At 48.1% G+C, this 17,856-nt stretch overlaps 3 protein-coding genes across 3 annotated transcripts; 2 read left to right on the top strand and 1 right to left on the bottom strand.

The window, feature by feature from the left end:
* The first annotated feature begins 400 nt into the window (after positions 1–400).
* Positions 401–4,017, top strand: GGS25DRAFT_512042 (beta-lactamase-like protein). Its single transcript, XM_049262762.1, has 2 exons — positions 401–823; positions 987–4,017. Exons 1-2 carry the CDS (start codon positions 678–680, stop codon positions 3,691–3,693), a joined length of 2,853 nt encoding a protein of 950 aa, XP_049112667.1. The 5' UTR covers positions 401–677; the 3' UTR covers positions 3,694–4,017.
* Positions 4,018–4,307: 290 nt separating this feature from the next.
* Positions 4,308–6,629, top strand: GGS25DRAFT_100122 (LrgB-like family-domain-containing protein). The gene is made up of 5 exons (XM_049255953.1): positions 4,308–4,499; positions 4,558–4,788; positions 4,858–4,969; positions 5,040–6,080; positions 6,233–6,629. Exons 1-5 carry the CDS (start codon positions 4,446–4,448, stop codon positions 6,421–6,423), a joined length of 1,629 nt encoding a protein of 542 aa, XP_049112666.1. The 5' UTR covers positions 4,308–4,445; the 3' UTR covers positions 6,424–6,629.
* A 7,276-nt stretch (positions 6,630–13,905) lies between these two features.
* GGS25DRAFT_100009 (CP2 transcription factor-domain-containing protein) lies at positions 13,906–17,594 on the bottom strand. The gene is made up of 3 exons (XM_049255951.1): positions 17,137–17,594; positions 16,802–16,957; positions 13,906–16,540 (listed from the first exon to the last, which is right to left on the bottom strand). Exons 1-3 carry the CDS (start codon positions 17,148–17,150, stop codon positions 14,296–14,298), a joined length of 2,415 nt encoding a protein of 804 aa, XP_049112665.1. The 5' UTR covers positions 17,151–17,594; the 3' UTR covers positions 13,906–14,295.
* Between the last annotated feature and the right edge of the window lie 262 nt (positions 17,595–17,856).

Genomic DNA, 17,856 nt, shown 5'->3' with positions numbered 1-17,856 from the left:
CCTTAAATACCACCCGCACCGGGCCAATTGAAACGCTGCAAATTGAGATCCTTGATCAGTTAATTGATGCGATTCAATTCAGGCCCTGATCAATTGATTTGAGATAGTATTGAAGAAGTTATTTAATTGCAAAGCTTAGAAAAGGTAGTTAACATCTGTGGAATATCAAAAGGTACATAGCCGTGCAGTAAATTTAGGTTTGACCTACCGTACCTCTTGTTAACGCCTGGAAAATCCCTACACAGCACAGGTTATGTAATACGGTAGCAGTCCGGTTTAAATTCATACATATACATAAGTATGTATAATAATATAAAACATACAAACATCTTAATACTTATTGTCATCAAGAAATGCGTTGATTGGTCGTGGTTTTAGTGGAGAAAACCCCCACAATCAAAACGCACTTCAGCATACTTATGTACTAAAGTGTCACGGACCATAAGTATAAGCAAAACTTATGCTCCCAAACAGCCTCTAAATCCCGTCTGGTTCTTTGATGCGCGATGCTTTGAATTCTTATTGTGTCTTTTCATTTTTTTGTACTTTACAACTACACAACATCCAATCTAATTATCGATCGCAAACCCTCATCACATATAAATCACCCTTTCATCTTAGCACATCAAGCTCTGGAATTGATTGCTACATACTCTATTTCATACAATGACGTAACCATGTTTACCTTCAGCTCACTACAAGGAGCGCTCTCGGAATCCGCCGCGTCGCAATCCATCCTCGAGCTTGATGGCGGAATCAAGCTTCTAGTCGACGTCGGCTGGGATGAGTCGTTTGATGTCGCGAAGTTAAAGGAACTCGAAAAGTACGTTATTTTCACATTCATATTTGATCATCATCCTAGTCCTAGTCCTATAATACTACTACTACATACCTGATCCTCTACAAGTTGTTGTGGTATTGGTGGTATTGGTGGTATTTACTATTTACTATATCGGTTCAAAGACTAACGTATATCTTCTATATAGACAAGTACCAACATTATCCCTCATTCTCCTTACTCATGCCACCACAAATCACATCGCCGCATTCGCCCACTGCTGCAAACACTTCCCGCTCTTCACCCGCATCCCCGTCTATGCCACCTCTCCCGTCATCGCTCTCGGCCGTACCTTACTTCAGGATCTTTACGCCTCCACCCCCCTGGCTGCCACCACCATACCTTCTAGCTCCCTCGATGAAGTCTTGTATACAAATCAGCAGTCATCCTCCGATATTTTGTTACAAGCTCCTACTCTAGAAGAAATCGCAACCTACTTCTCCCTCATTCACCCCCTAAAGTACTCTCAACCACATCAACCTTTGGGTTCTCCGTTTTCCCCTCCCTTGAATGGTCTCACAATCACCGCATACAACTCTGGTCGAACACTCGGGGGTACTATCTGGCATATACAGCATGGGTTGGAGTCTATTGTCTACGCCGTAGATTGGAATCAAGGACGTGAAAATGTATACGCAGGAGCGGCCTGGCTGGGTGGCGCGGGAGGTGGAGGTGCCGAAATTATTGAGCAATTACGAAAACCTACAGCTCTGGTATGCAGCAGCAGAGGAGGTGAAAAGCCTTCCATACCGGGAGGCCGGAGTAAGCGAGATGAGCAATTACTCAGCAAGGTCAAATCTTGCGTCATGAGAGGAGGAACTGTCTTGATACCTGTTGATTCGAGTGCCAGAGTGCTGGAGTTGGCATACCTAATGGATCATGCGTGGAGAGCCGACGCGACTACTGGCGAAGGCCAGCTAAAGACCTCTAGGCTCTACCTGGCGGGCCGCAATATTCACAGCACGATGCGATATGCACGAAGTATGCTCGAATGGATGGATGACAGTATCATTCGAGAGTTTGAAGCTGTCGTTGATGGGTCTAGACGTGTTAACGGCGTGGCTGACGGAGCCAAAACGGGTAAAGAGGCTGGGCCTTTCGACTTCAGATATCTAAAACTTGTCGACAGGAAGGGCCAAATTGACAAAATTCTCGGCAGCGGGGCTGATGACAATACCACCTCTGGCAAAGTAATCATCGCCAGCGATTCAACATTAGAGTGGGGTTTCTCGAAAGATGTGCTCAAACAGATTGCACAAGATCCCAAGAATATGGTCATTCTAACCGAGTCCCCTTCGTTGATCTCGGACGCGTGCCCATCTTTAGCGAGAACTCTCTGGACATGGTGGAAAGAAGGCCAAGAACATGCAAAGGAGGGCTCTAACGGTATAGCTAAACATGAACTAGAATTTACGGTTGCGAAGAGGCAAGCTCTGGAGGGCAATGATCTGGCCATTTATCAGCAGTGGCTCGCGCAACAACGCCAGCTCCAAACAACCCTTCAAACTGGAGGTGCCAACGCACTTGAGTCGTCTGCGGATGTAGGCGACGAGGTTTCTGAGTCGGAGTCTGAATCGGAAGATTCCGATAACGAGCAGCAGGGTAGGGCACTGAATGTTGCGACTACGATGGGCCAAGCCAGTAGGAAAAAAGCCGCTCTGACAGACGAAGATCTCGGTATCAACATATTACTAAAGAAAATGGGCATCTACGATTTTGACGTCAGGAATAAAAAGGGTCGGGATAGGATGTTCCCACATCCGGTTCGTCGAAAGCGTGCCGATGACTACGGCGAACTTATTCGACCCGAGGACTACCTCAGAGCAGAAGAAAGGGACGAAGGCGACGGTCAGGATTTCGGCCAGGCGGGCAGGGACGAGGAACAGGAAAAACTTGGGAAAAAGCGAAAATGGGATAGTGCGGCAATTTCAGCAAAAGGCCAGGGCACTGGGCCATCGAAACGACCACATCTTACACGCAACGTCTCCGACGAGTTTGAAATGGCTATATCAGATGGCCCTGTGGAGGATGAGCTCGATGGAATCCCCGATGACCCCGATGAGATTGCAAAAGGCCCCTCGAGGTTGGTATTTACGAAAGAAACCATTGCCATCAATCTCGAGATTGAGTTCATGGATCTTAGCGGCATACATGATAAGCGAAGCTTACACATGTTAATTCCCCTAATCCAGCCTCGGAAGCTCATTCTCATTGGTGGTAACGAAGGCGAGACGTTAACGCTGGCTTCGGATTGCAAGAAACTCCTAGCCGAGGGATCTACCGGCATATATACCCCGAGTATAGGTTCGACCATTGATGCCAGCGTTGATACAAATGCTTGGGTTGTTAAGCTCGCCCCTGCCCTAGTTAAACAGCTCAAATGGCAAAACGTACGCGGGTTGAGCATAGCAACAGTCACCGGCCGATTACTTGCTATGCACAAAGAGATTGTTGCAGAAAGCCGCGACGAGGACGCCGCAAATAAGCGCCTCAAGACGGAAGAGTCAGTAGAGCCGTCAGCCATCGAAGCCCCTGTGGAGCCAACACTGGACATACTCCCTACCAACATGGTATCGGCGACACGGTCCGTGGCCCAACCATTGCACGTTGGAGATTTGCGACTAGCGGATTTGCGGAAGGCGATGCAGCAATCGGGTCACACGGCGGAATTCAGGGGCGAAGGCGCGCTGCTCATCGATGGGTCTGTCGTCGTGAGGAAGACCACCGCGGGCCGCATTGATGTCGAGAGCATTGGTTTGCCGACTGATGGGGGCCCAGCCACACAGCTTGGCGGTACCTTCTACGCCGTGAAGAGGACCATTTACGAGAGTTTAGCTGTCGTTGCTGGAGCTTAGTAGAACTAAACTGCTACAACATATTGAATGTATGAATACTAGATGCATGTGCTACTTAGCCAAGACCTTGGTTGTTTAGCAGAGAGTAGAACAGGAGCGTAAATGGAACTTGTGGGATGCCTTTTCCTTTTCATCTCTCAGAATCTAACGATGTATTATTAGTTACGATAATACAGATCACGTGATGGACATGAGTTCAATGTACAATCCCATTCTTCTATTGCATGTACTAGGTGGTGTCTCGTGTTTGTAAGGTACAGTATTTGTGAATGCGTTACTCTAATTACTCTAATTACTACCTAGTATGTATAACCAAGTTGTGTTGATGTTTCCTATACGACCATGTAGTAAGATGGCACCCCCTTCCCCTAATACTCAACAGAAAATAAACCTCTTACATACCTACTTATGTACGCTCCCCATCTCCAGTAAGATGATATTATGTAATTACAAGACACACATTCAAAATTGTTTTCGATTTACATCTCAAGTTACAAGTTATCGTCGTTTAGCTCGTAAGCTCGAGTAAGGTGATGTGATCAAGTGGGCCGAGATCGGCGCGCGCGTCATAAACACCTAGGTTACCTATGTAGGTAGGTATAACTATCAATGAAAAAACACCCATCTTACAGCTTGTAAGGCAGGTAGGCTTCTTATAATTATAATGAATCACATTACACACTCTCATTCGGATAGCTTTTGACATAACAATTAGATGCTAATTGACTTGGATATAAGAAAAGAAACTCATAATGATAGCCGAACATAGCACTGTTCTGAGCGACTTATCATCCGCAGCACAACTCGTATGACTGTCCCCTTATCTTCAACTTCATTCTAGATCAACATGCTAACGTAAAAAAGGCGCTTCGGCATTCTCGGAACAAGGCAATACAGTCATGGCTCTATGTTCCCCTGGGGATACTGTTGATATTACTGCCGTGTTTCGCGGTTAATAAACTGTTCGGGCTTGGATCCGTGACCTTCCCGTCCTCGGTAGCTTGTCTCGTTATCCTATTCTTGGCCTTGCTGCTGTCTGAGAAGGTGCTCGGCGAGCATCGGACGAAGCGCATTGTTGGTGTGGTTGAGATCCCGGTAAGTAAAGCCTTTCGCAGGATACTCTCAAATCATCTTGTCTACCTAAGTACTGACATTGCTAACTAGAGCGGCTGGGTCTTGCGATGGATCAATGTCTTGTTCACGCCTTCGTTCGTGCTGCTACCCCTGAGCCCCTCGATCGGGGGAATCGAGGTCCTCAAGATGATTGCCGTCTTTGGTGAGTACCTACCTAATGAACGGACTCAATATTGTCCCAACGTTCATGTTTAATTCCTTCGCCTACCTAGTGATCGGCTTCGTCGTGATGATGGCTCTCGCAGCATATATGACCCGCGGCCTACAGCTCGTACTGGGGTCCTCAAAGCGGGCCCTGACTGAGCGCGCAGAGGAGCTCAACCCCAGCAGCGAGGAAATACCCATGACATCGCCCTCTACGCCTGCGAGGACATCAACTCCCGTAACCAGTTCAGAGCAACTTTCGTCCGACGAGATCAATGTACAGCTCCCTCCGCGCTCGCGCGACATTGCCCATGGCTGGCGAGAGGAGGACCTATTACGGTCGAGTACTCCCCAGACGACAAGCGGTGACGTAACCCCCCGCGGCATGCCCCATCAGGCCCCTATACCTCCGTCACGGGCAACTCGATGGGCCGCGATCATCACCGCCCACATCGACCACCTCACCTACGCCATCCTATTCATCTTGGTCGGGCTCCCGCTCTACTATGCCGTCGGCTACGCGATGCCCATGCACCTAGCCTTCAACATCCTCGCCTACTTCGCCGCCATGTCTCTCCCGCCAACCTGGCGAACCTACCTCCACCCCGTCCTCGTATCCGCCCTCCTAACCGTCCTCGGCATCTGGGCCCTCGGGCTAATCAAAGGCGACGACCTCCACGCCACCCTCGCCGCGTACAAAACCGGCCTCGGGTACGTGGCGCTCTGGAGCGGAAGCAGTCACCAGGGTCTCCTCCCAGGCGCAGGCGACCTCTTCTCCAGCGTGCTCGACGCGGGCATCGTGTCGTTCGCGCTGCCGGTGTACCAGTACCGGCGGGAGCTGAAGCAGCACTTCGCGTCGATCCTGGTGCCCAACGTCGCCATCTCCGTCGGCTCGCTGTTCGCGTACCCGCCCTTGTGCTACGCCATCGGCATCAGCGCACCGCGTAGTTTATCGTTTACCGCGCGCAGCCTCACGCTCGCGCTGGCCATCCCGGCTGCTGCGAACCTCGGCGGCGATCCCAATACTGTTGCTGCTTTGGCCATCATGAGTGGTATTGCTGGGGTTTTGGTTGGACAGCCGATACTTCGCGCCCTTAGGATTCCTGAAGGTACCTGCCTGCCTGCCTGTCTGTCTATCCTATATAGGGGCTCTTTCTTTTCCATTTACCGGCAACTCCCTCCGCCCCCCTCTTTTCTTTATCATGCACTCCCTCTCTAATAAACCTGGAATCTCAAATCGCTAATCTAGCCATCTACACAGACGACTACGTCACCCGCGGCGTGACCTTCGGCGCTAACTCATCCGCCATCGGCGCAGCGTTGCTCCTCCGCACCGATCCACGGGCGGCCGCGCTATCGATCCTGGCGATGACAATCTTCGGGACGATCACCGTTCTGTTCACGTCGATCCCGCCGATGGCGAGCGCGATACAGTCGCTAGTAGAGCTTTGAGCAGCTTTCGCAAAGAGGGAGGTGTAATCTTTGCTGTTGGGTGGATAGCATGCATATATAGGTAGACATGTGTCCAAGGGAAGCGCCTCAACGACACTCACGCATGGTTTATTTCCGATTAGACCAAGTTTCAAACTTAGAGACAGACCGGTAAACCATCCAACATGAGTATAGTTCATTGGCTTCTACCACGGCGTCGCATAAACTACTCAGGCACATTATCATCACGGCGATAGGGGAACTAACTATCTAGTAGGCGCCTCCCAGCCCGCCGCAGGAAATAAACTAAGCTTGAGGCTGCCACTCCCCTAGGCCATCAGCGCAATCGTTTACTTGGATTCTAACACCTAGCTAGGGTTATTCGGTTCAAATAGGTTCCGTATAGTGAGGAACAGATTCAATCTATCCTCGATGAGACTCAAAGTAGCCCCTTACCATGAAGGAGGAAATGAGAAGTTTAGAAGAGGGGCTAAAAAGAGGATTCACATTCAATACGCATCATCCACGGATAAATGCACATATCTCCAGGCCTGGAAAGGAGAAGCATCGTGGAAACCCCTGGGCTGGATGACAGACACTGACCAGATGTCCCGTATTATGTTGATCACTAGGTATTAATCCATAGATACTAGACACAATAGAAACCAACTAATGTAGAATACTAATTAACTAGTTACCCGAATACCTTCACCTGAAGTCTCTGTTCTACCTGCCTACAAAGTACACCTAGCCAGCCTACTGGTAAAGATTTCACCTCTTAATGTGTTTTTTTATACGCCAATCACATGAAAGAAACCCTTCCCTCTACCCCAACTACCTATCAACATCCCACTACCTAACCCAACTCTCCAATGTGCATACATCTTTCCCCCCGTCGCTCATCCCCTTTCAGCCCCTGCCCCTCTCCCAAGTCGCATGACGTCACCCACCATACCTACCGAGCAAACAAATTCGACATTCGACATCCCATTCTGGGGTTTTTTTTTTTTTTTTTTTTTTTTTTTTTGGTTTTGGCAATAAGATCACCAGTTATATACACCTACTAAGTCCGAAACGGGGTTATATATCTCTCTTTCTAACTAATACGACATGGAACCATTAAGTAGGTACCTAGGTAAAAAAAATATCATGACGTGTTACGAGAACAGCGCACGGAAATACCTACATAGGTACCTAGGTCCCAACGAAAAAAAAGATCCTTCCCTCGCATTTCCCTTTCCGTTCTCGTGGGCTTATTCGCAAAGCGCATGGCGATATACTCGTCATTGTTCGTCGTAAATAGCGTCACTGACGATATCCCTTGCTATCACGGAATTCCCATACCTAGGTATGTATCTATCCTTCTATCCATCTACCTGGCCATCTCCCTATCTAGCGCAGCGTATGTATGTGCATGCGTGCCTAGGTTAGTATACATGCCACTCCCATCTACCTACCTACCTACCTACCTACCAGACAACCTACCAACCTAAGTACTCACATGGTAAGTTTATCTGTCTAACAGCCTCGGGCGAATAAGCGCCGGAGGAACTTTCGGACCTAGGCACCGAACCGCCGTCCAGAAACGGCAGCCGGTCCGCCGATCGCTGTGCTTGCGCCCACTGCACCACTAACGTTGGCACTTTTTCACTAGCCACTTTTTTTTTTCTCTGTCGTCAGACGGGTTGAAGATCTTTATCCTTCGAAGCAAGCGACCTGTTAGCTCCCTCCCACCCACCCCCCGATGAAGTGAAAGTGAACACTTAATATTCTCGCTATCGCCTGCGTCGATGAGGCTTGACACTAACATGTAGGTAGACACACTTAACGGGGTGGAGCCACTGGACTGTGTGTAGGTATTGTAGTGTAGACGTATTTCCCTCTGCCAGCGCATCAGGAGTGTCCGGTCGCTCTGCTCTGTCGGTCGGCACCTGTGGCGAGCTGTGGCACATCACCAACCCTCGATCATCAACCATTCTCACCATCACCAACACCACCTCAGGGATTCGCACATACCAAGAAAGAGGTCCGACGAACCCTCCCTATCCAGAGTTAAATGTCCGACGCATGCTGCCGGGAAGACAGACAGGGTAGCCGTTCTAACTTCTGATGCATCCATTCCTCTCTAACGGTGGGCCAAACGCACACAGCAGCACAGTAGGCTACTTAGTAGAGCGCCGTTGTGGCGAGTGCGGAGGAGGACTGCCTGATGAGGAAAGTCTGCTTCGCGATAGGACGATATCATTGGCTCTCCCTCATGGCCGAACCAACCCAACCCGTTCTGGGGCCGAAGAAGTCTACACTAACTTAGCGGGCCTCTTGTTGTTTGTGGCTCGAGAGGTGGCAAATTTTTTTTGCGCTCGTGCAGCTAGTGTAGTGTACATAGTAAGTAGCTACATAATACATACTCGTTATCCGAACAAAGCAAAGATTTGCTCATCCAAGACCTACCTCTCTTTTTCTTCCCTACCTAGGTAGTGTAGAGAGCAGAGCCTCGCTCGCTTGTGCCCATTCAATCGTAAACATGCTGTTTGTGGCTCATACCGTGGCGATCGACCACCGCGTCGCACAAATTCGACCCAAATAGGGAGCTACCCCAGGGGCGTGATGCGATAACTTTGTGGCTCGTAGCATCGATTATGGCTGGAGCAGGTGTAGGTATTACAACCATCCACCTTGAACCATGTCATTTTCCCCTGATGAGTTTGCCTTTGGAAGCGTGATTGGTTACGGACTGTGTTGCGGTACCTGCTAGTAGGCACAATAATTGAATGGCGGTGGTAGGCAGGGACAATACATACCTACTCTAGCGAGAGCACGAGTGGCGATATTTAAGCATCCTGGGGCACCTAAGAAATTGCGCCGAATGGATAACCTACTACCCGTCCCGGTCGTGTGTCGCTCGCTGCCATACCTAATATAACTCAACCTCCCTCCCTTGGCTAGCTGAAGCAAGCCGCGTCTTGAGGCTCCTATTGGGCATAATACTAGATGAGACATGCGGATTGTCGTAGATTGCGAGTCCACGTGGCATAAGTGAGGCCTCCTCATGTTGTCTAGATTGGGCTGTTCCTGAAAAGGTTTTGTGTAAACATGCCATGTTTCGCCGGCAAGTCGCATGGGAGCACGATGGGTGTGCGACCTAGTGATCAATGGCTCGAAATTCGAGTGGAATTTGACCGAGGCTCGCTTGCGTGGAAGCCGCTGAGTGAATTCAGCTACTAATGTAATTAAAATTGTCTTTCGAGCACAGATGATTGTACCTAACTTCCCCCCTACCTGAGGTACTCAGATGCCGCTACCGGTCGGCTCCGGTGCACTCGACCGATATCCACGGAGAGCCCGTGGTTGTGGTTCGGAGGTCAAGCCTCCCGTAGGTCTAGACAGTCTGTGGCGAGTGTGTCCCCTGGCTAGGTACCTGCTAGCGCACTGTCACTGTAAGTACCGGTACTTTGATCGCTGAACAGCCCCTAGCCCCCAGCCCCTAAGCCCTGGGCTTGACAGGCCGGGGTTAGTTGCTCGCAGCGCGTCACAGGTGCATGATGCAAAAGCCTAAAGAAACTCAATGAGACGCTGTAACGAGGATCTTATCACACCTATCCATGGATAACTGTAATCAATAATGTTCAATGTTGCTTCAATGTTCGCTGCAGCACCAGGCGTCGACATGAGTACCTACGTACCCAAGTAGTAAGTAAGTGAAGTCAATGTTTACAACCACATATCATATCCACGGATGTATGGATGTATACCTGGGCATCGTAGGCGCTGTAGCCGGCTTACATGTGTTGTAATGTACCTACCACAACGCCATGTGATACGTTAGAAACGCGTTTAACCCCCAAATCAACTAATTCCAGCAGCCGCTCGCCCGCTGTGGATATCTATCACAAATAATGCAAGGCTTAACCATAGGGCAGCGGCTATACTTACCAAAAGTTCATCGATAATGTTAATTTAGTCCTAGTAGATCTGAGTCCCGTTTCATTTTGATAACTTTATGTTGCTTTTGAGATGAAAAGTGCCGGTAATATAGGTAACCTAGCAATATTAGCATACCATGACACCCGATGTGTGTACATGAATTTAGGAGGCGCATATATTTGATACAGAACTTCTTGTTGAGTACCTCCTCTGTACTCGCATAGGGATCTATGTAAGGAGGGATTGAATATGTAGGTATGTAACTACTCACCTGACCAACAATATCAGTACCTACCTATGTAGGTAGGTATATATGTATGTCTAGGATCTAACACTATTGGCGTAATCCGATTCTTCTAACTGCCCACCAATCGTCCAAATAGGAAATACCTAGAGTTGCAGTCATAGAAGATTCATTATGCAGAGTTGAGAAATGTCCACTGGGCGTCGAACCGGAAGCCCCGAGCATGGTAGTCCAGGGGTTTGAAACGCAGAGGTGTGCTAGAGGATTTTTGATCATATAACGTCTTGAAGGTTACATATCGAGTACCCTAGTACAAACATATAGTATGTAGCATGTCTAAGATATGATTGGGTCTCGCCTGGGGGGATGATGTTATCGAAATGCAAATAACTTCATTTTGGCAAAGTGCCGTATACCCGATACCTAGGTACCTAGTCAGGCATCATGTAGCGAGTCGCGAGCTCGAGGCATGTTACCTATGACAGCAGCCGAGAAGGAGCTGTTCGGTTTCGGTTGGACGATGGTGGTACAAGATAGCCGCATATCGAATTAGAGATCGACTGTGCTGGCGCTGCGTACCTAAGTTGGAGCACGCACGCAAACGACCACTCGCCACAGCTGGTGGAGTTCCCGTGGCCGGTTAGCATGCACTGCCTCAATTCAACTCAGACGTCGATCTCGAAGCCCTTTTTGTTTGTGGCTTTGGTGGGCTAGACTCTAGAATTTCAACGTCAGGCCGCCATCATGCGCGTAGCATGCCAATGTGTCGGCAAGACCGCGTTTACATCCGCAAAAACGATGCGCGGGTTTCAATGTTGAGTAGTTAACTTACCTACTACGCAGGTAAGTACCGTAGGTAGATAATGAGGGACCGTCCGGATATGCGCCAGGGGATGACTCTTTGATTAGAATGATAGCAGCGGGCGAGATAGAGTATCGGTCGTTGGTCAGTTGAACGATCTCTGACAAGAAATGACGATTGTCATGTTGTTTGATACCTATCCTTATCGTCCCTCTTTTTTTGTCTCTATCCCCCGGGATAGACACATTATCAACCCCACGCGTAGGGTTCACGTAGGGTTCACGTAGGGTTAGAGTGATGCTGATGGGTATTATCTACCGAGGTAGAAAGCTGTTAGGTATGGATGGTATAAGAGAAGCATTGAGATATAATACTAGGAATACCTATTAGTGTAGTAACAATAGTATAATATTATCATGATGGAGCGGGGATGTTGCTTCATGCTTAATTGACTTCTTCACCGACAACAACCTTGAAGATTTAGTAAGTCACGTTAGGTTTAGTCGGTGTCAACTTGGTGATGTTTCGATTTCAATGTTCCTATTTGTTCCGTTTCTATAAGACTTTAGTATAAGTACCCTGGGTAGGGTAGGTAAGGTAACCCTAGGTACCTAGGTAGTACTGTAGTAGCCTGTAGAGGGGAAAAGTGTTTCGATTTGGGGAACATCCCAGTCGAATGTTTTAATGGGAGGGGTAGCTACTTACCTATACCTAATTAGTTAGAAGGATTTAGTTACATGTAGTACTTGCAGAAAAACAACCCGGTGTCTTGGGTACCGGAGTTCCGCGCCTGGGTATGTATGTGATGTATGTACCTACAGTAACAGTGCAGTCACGACTGTCACGGTCGACGATGACACCTGAACTTGAAGATAGATACATTCATGATAGTAACTACATGGTAGTGCTATGTAATATTCAGCCACTAAAAGCCACGCCAAACAATGTCAGGTGCAGTGATGAACTTTAGGTGCAAAATTAAGGTACCGTTAAGTGGGGTTGTCCACTTACACATACATAGTAATTAATGCATTATTGCATTTAGCTAATTGCATTATTAGCATGAAGAGGGCAGACCTCGGGACTCGAAGCAATACAACTTATAATGCGGTGTGAAGGAACGGCATTAAACAAAGTGAACTACCGTACGGTCCGTACCATCATCGAGTTAGAATTCAGCAGGCTGGCAGGTAACTAGTTACATGCCTATCCATGTACTTCGTAGTTTAGGTAAGCAATTTGAACATAACTACCGTTAGAGATTCAACCGCTTTTTACGTCCTAACTACATATGTAAGTATGAGCTGTTTTTCAAATGTTGAATAGTTATCGAATAACACAAAGCTACAAAGCCCTACATGTAGGTCTATATTATCTAGTTATGTATTAGTTGCACTTACCACTATATCTACCACTATATCTTCTCTATGTTGTGTTCACTTAATATAGAATTACAGTATATTGGACATAATAGGTAACCACTTACATGTATAAGTTGTATGTACGTCTCAATAAGCCTCTCGGATAGATCAAAAAGTTCTAGGCCTCAGCCCTTCCACATGCAATGTGACCGTGGGAGAAAGGAAAGGGGGGGGTTGAGGGGGGGGTACCAGTACCAGCGACAACACCGCATTTTTGTGCATCTAGAATCACTTTAATGAGCATACTGTTTTAAGGGGCACTTCATTAACATAAGGGAAAATCCTAGGTAAGTTAGTCTGCTGAAAAAAGAAAAGAAAAAAGATGGAGGAAAAGAAAAAAAAAAGATCAAGCCATAAAATTAGGGCATAGATGCAAAGTAAGGCTAACACTAGGTAGTCTCGATCTCGATCATCATCACAGACAGATTGGCGGAGAGATTAAAAGCGTCGTCATCCAACTAAACCCAGTTGGGCAACCCATCCCGATATCAGCCAACGAAGGTTGATCACGACAGCACAACAAAGCAGTTAATCATTCATTCATGGTTGTAAATGTAAACAAAAATTCGACACCAAAAAACATTGATCAATCTGAGTTCACAATTCCTAACAAGACCCAATAAATCTACCCTACCTAGAGTAGTCCGAGTAGGTAGGTAAGCATGATGTATTGTACTTTTTAGTCTATTAATCTTTTGTTTTGTTTCGTATTCCTTGTACATACATTAGTCACTTTATGGAGTGTGCCCAGGTGGATAATAGCCCAAGGTTTGAATGGACTACGCCGTCTTGATGGGCCGAGACCACAGGTAGGTAGTACTATTACTAGGTATGTACTAGATACCCCTTCCGCATTATACCGTCAGCCTGAAAACCCCCAAAGCCGTCCTTGAATAAATTAGTGAGATGAAAGTGAAAGTAATGTGATATCGACAGTGAGGTATGTCCCTTGAAGTGAACTATGAAGGTCCTCTTCACAATGCAATGTAATCCATGGATGTAATGTAGCTCCAGCTGTCCTGCTTAACTAGCCGCCGTTCCAAGTAAACCCCGAAAAAAATAGCTCGCGGCTGGGCGTCCTTGATCCCATTGGGTATATCCCACAACCATTAAATAAAAAAAGGAGCATCCGGGGGTAAGGGGGGCCTTCTAGCAACGCCCACCGTTCAATAATACAAATCGTTTCTTCTATAGGTAATGTAAGTTAGGTTGTATGTAGCAGCGTCAGATCTAAGAAAAATCCGCAAATCGGTTCGCGTCACAACAGAAGGAACGGAAGAGAAACAGAGCTGCCCCTTAAGGGAATGGTATCTTTTAATATTCCGCTCAAACGCCAGACATAATAATCAAAAAAAATCCGCCGGTGGTCGTTTGGGTATAAGTGTTCATGTTCGTTGGCATGAAGGCAAACCTGATGCCGGAAAACCGTTTCCCATACCCTAGAATATATTCGTCGAAGCAAAATGTCCATGTAAATAATCGATCCTCATCACCCAAATAATTTAGAATGTAAGTCGTAGTTCATAACCGGTCGCTGTCCGAAATGCGCTGTGTGTAGACTCCTTGTCGCCGTCAGGCGCATCAACCGTCATCAGTTCCCATTCCCTCTTAGGCTGAGGAATACTCCGCTCTACTTCTACTATTTCGAGCGCCATGTCTTGGCCTTCGGGGATTGCTTGAATTATCTCGTCATCTACCTCCACTTCGAGGCCATTTTTGAGGACGCGGACAACCCGCACAACAGCTGCAGATTCGATGGCCCACTTGATTGAGACTCGGGATACAAATTCCATCGCTGTTCTCTGGGTAAGGTAGATTGCTCGGTAGAATTCGCGTTGTTCCGGCCCCGAGGAGTGTCGTCGGACGACATAGAAACAGGCAATGGGCTTAACAGGTCTCTCAATAGGTGGCTTATATGAGGGATCGACTCCTAGTGCCTCTATCCAGCCACTTAAATTCCCATCAACGTCTGGTCTGCGGATCTTGGTAGGCACATCAGCAACTCTCCGGGAAGCCGAAGGTTCTCCACTTCCAGAAAAGTCATTCCACTGAGTAGTATTGGCCGACTGTGAATTCATAGACAAGGAACTCGGCGATGGAGAGACGAGCGATGATCCACCCACCGAACTCCGTGCGCTTCGAAGTTTCCAGGCTACGCTATCTTTCGACTCGACTTTGGTAAGATCGGTCGGCTCCCCAGCGAGGCCTACTGGGTGTAGGTCTGGATCGTCTAAATCGTCGCCGCGTAGGTAGAGAACACTTACTGCCCGAGTACTCGTAAACATGTCCTGTAGTGTCTGAAGTTTGAAGTGTAAGTCATCCTCGAGTGATGGTCGCGCACCACCACCGCCACCGCCTCCAGAACTTGTTGATGACATTGACCAAGTCCTCTTATGTTTTGGGGCTTTGCCTGGACGCTGATGATCTTGTCTCTTGGTGTGTGCACCCCCACCTCGTTTACGCTTCCCAAAATCTTTGGCCCCGCTCTCCGCTTGGGTAATCTGTTGTTTGAGTTTGTCGATTGTCTTCTTAACATGGGCGACATCATTAGATAGCTTGCGTTCGGCGCCGTGGTCTCGAAAGAGCTTTACTTTGCAGTAGCATATTTCAAATGCTGAGTCTGATAGCGGAGATGAATCGGTCGGCGGCATCACCGTCGTCTTGGCACAGAGTCTCACTGGAATACCCTTAACACCCTTGGAATGGCTAAAGTCGGTGGATAGAAAATTGAAGCGAACAGCGACAGTACACTCTGCAACGCCACTTAGACCGGGTGTCCAAACGACCGAAAACCCATCGAAGGAAGCAGTCTCGAGTTCGACACGTGTTCGCTTATCATCACCTTCGGCGGGCGGCCCTGCTTCAACGTATTCAACGGCTTGTAACTTACCACCCCGCTGGTGCGCCTCGTTGGTCCCACGACCTTCTTTCCATAAGCTCCAACAGACACCAGGTTTTTGCCGTTGCTGGTCATCTTCAAAGGAGATCCGCACGAACGTGCGGTACTTCGTGCCGGGGACGATGGGCATAGAAGCCGCAGTATCTGCCACAGTGAGAGAGTAGGCCTGTCCTTTGTTCAGGTATGTTACTGGAATTTCGTCTGCGTGTTTAATCATTGCCGTCGGCGCATTCAATGTTGATTGGAAACGGAACTTGGTGGCTGAAGGTGGTAATAAATGGGTCATAGGCGCTCCGAACGGCCTATGTTGAAAGCCTATCATGTTCATGTTAGGAGGCGATTGCGACTGGAAAGTCGCATTCATGGAACCTATATGCTCCTCGTGGCTATCGGAATCAAGAGGGGACCCATCATGGTCCATTGTCTCGTAGCCGGTGTCCTGGTGCACAAAAGACGAAGGCGCAAATGAAGGCTGTGGTGGGGTTGGCTGTATGAAGGGGTTGTAATGTTGTTGAAATTGGGGTGGTGGTATTCCCTGATGATATTGGGTGAGGTCCATCATGGCGGCTCCTGCTTGTATGGCAACTTCACTGGTAGGTAGCGACAGCGGAGTCCCGAGTCCCATACTTAGTCCCATTGATGGCGTATGTAAGTCACCTGCTTGCGAATGATATAACGTATTGGTTCCCCCAGGCGTAGGAGTGTAATAACCTGGCGGTTGGTTGGCGAAGGTGGTGAAGGAGAAGGAACTGGGGTCAAGTAACGAAGGCGTAAACCTCCACTCTGCACCAGAAGCCCGTGGTGTAGGATCCTGATCTCGGAACACATCTGGACCTGCACCATGATGTCTAGATATAAGTTTGGGGTTAGCATCAGGATTTCTTTGCACTACTCTGCCTTGCTTTGCTTTGCTATGCGAATCCCATATCATAATATGGAAGTATTATGGCGCTCTAGCTTGGGGTCGCATAAAGGTCATGAAAATACCCCGCGCTCGAAGCTCCCACGATGCGCTTGCAGCGCTTCAACCATCCGACTCATAGAAGTTGTCGCAAATACAAAGAAGAGATTCTACACGAAGGGGTGAGTCTAAAAGAAAGCGAACATACGGTTCTGGATCTGGCGGAATGAGAACTGAGTTATTAGCTGTCACAGTATTTGGCGCTGGGACTCCCGATGCCGAAGGTGAGGTTACGGCCGTGATCTCGGGGAACTGCTGTCGGAAGTTGGCAAGCAGTTCGTCGCCAGGCTTCTGTGTGCTTGTCCTATATTATGCGCAGTCATGGTCAGTAAAACGGAACAGGGATGGCAGGGCTTGTTCCAAGTTGATCCAGGGCATAGAGCATCAACGAAGATCCTGTTATATCCCATGGAGCCTCCTAGACGAGCACAAGCAAGGATCGATGTTGTTGATTGGGGTCCTGCTTCAAGAATGCCAACTCACCTCTGGCGAAACATCTGGAAGAAATTCAAACAGGTGCTGTCGCAAGACAGCGATGTCGTAAGTTTTGCAAAATGAGCCTAAAAAGAAGAACTTGCGAGAAATCAAGCAATTAAATAAGTCGCAAGTATGTCAGGCAAGCATGCCAAGGTGAGATGGCCCTCCTTCTCTGGTGAATCTATGGCAAAGATGGCGCAAAATGATTAACGAAAATCGTGTAAGTCGACTTGAGTAGTTGGTGTGTCAGTAAATTGGCGCCTTTATCGTGGACCTTTTCGTAAAGTTGTTGAAGTTAAACGATGGTAAATATCATGGAGGTCTGCGGCGCGGGACGGCGCAACGTCTAGAACGATCGTAAGGGGGGGGGTGTGAGATATAGATTTGGGGGAGGGGGGGGGGGCTTGTGTCAGAGTAATGAACTTGAAGAAGCGGTAAAAGAGAGAGTAAGTAGCGAGCGGAAAGGGACTATATGAATAGAAGCTGATTTGATAGGGAGGGTGATCTGGTGGTAATATAGTACAGCTCACTAAAAGATTGCGTAGTGGGTACTTAGACTCTAACGTGTTCCAGGTCGAATTGGTGGTACTTAAAGGGACTCGAAGTTCGAAGTATTCTTCAATCTTCTTCTGGACTGAAGGAGAGAGAGAGGAGAGCCCTAGACTTAGTATTATTATAATTATAATTTTTGAATCTCCGACTACCTGGGCTGGCCCGAGCCGGCCT

The sequence above is a fragment of the Hypoxylon fragiforme genome (genome assembly GCF_022984875.1).
Source record: "Hypoxylon fragiforme strain CBS 206.31 chromosome Unknown GGS25scaffold_10, whole genome shotgun sequence".
Classification (NCBI taxonomy): domain Eukaryota; kingdom Fungi; phylum Ascomycota; class Sordariomycetes; order Xylariales; family Hypoxylaceae; genus Hypoxylon; species Hypoxylon fragiforme.
The sequence above is the reverse complement of the archived record's forward strand: the minus strand, read 5'-3'. Positions and strand labels throughout refer to the sequence as shown.

Coding starts and splice junctions, on each gene's coding strand:
- GGS25DRAFT_512042 (XM_049262762.1), top strand. CDS start 678: ATGTTTACCTTCAGCTCACTACAAGGAGCGCTCTCGGAATCCGCCGCG. Junction 824..986: donor AAGTTAAAGGAACTCGAAAA/GTACGTTATTTT, acceptor TCTTCTATATAG/ACAAGTACCAACATTATCCC.
- GGS25DRAFT_100122 (XM_049255953.1), top strand. CDS start 4,446: ATGATAGCCGAACATAGCACTGTTCTGAGCGACTTATCATCCGCAGCA. Junction 4,789..4,857: donor TTGGTGTGGTTGAGATCCCG/GTAAGTAAAGCC, acceptor ATTGCTAACTAG/AGCGGCTGGGTCTTGCGATG. Junction 6,081..6,232: donor CGCCCTTAGGATTCCTGAAG/GTACCTGCCTGC, acceptor CCATCTACACAG/ACGACTACGTCACCCGCGGC.
- GGS25DRAFT_100009 (XM_049255951.1), bottom strand. Junction 16,541..16,801: donor ATTCCGCCAGATCCAGAACC/GTATGTTCGCTT, acceptor ACTTATATCTAG/ACATCATGGTGCAGGTCCAG.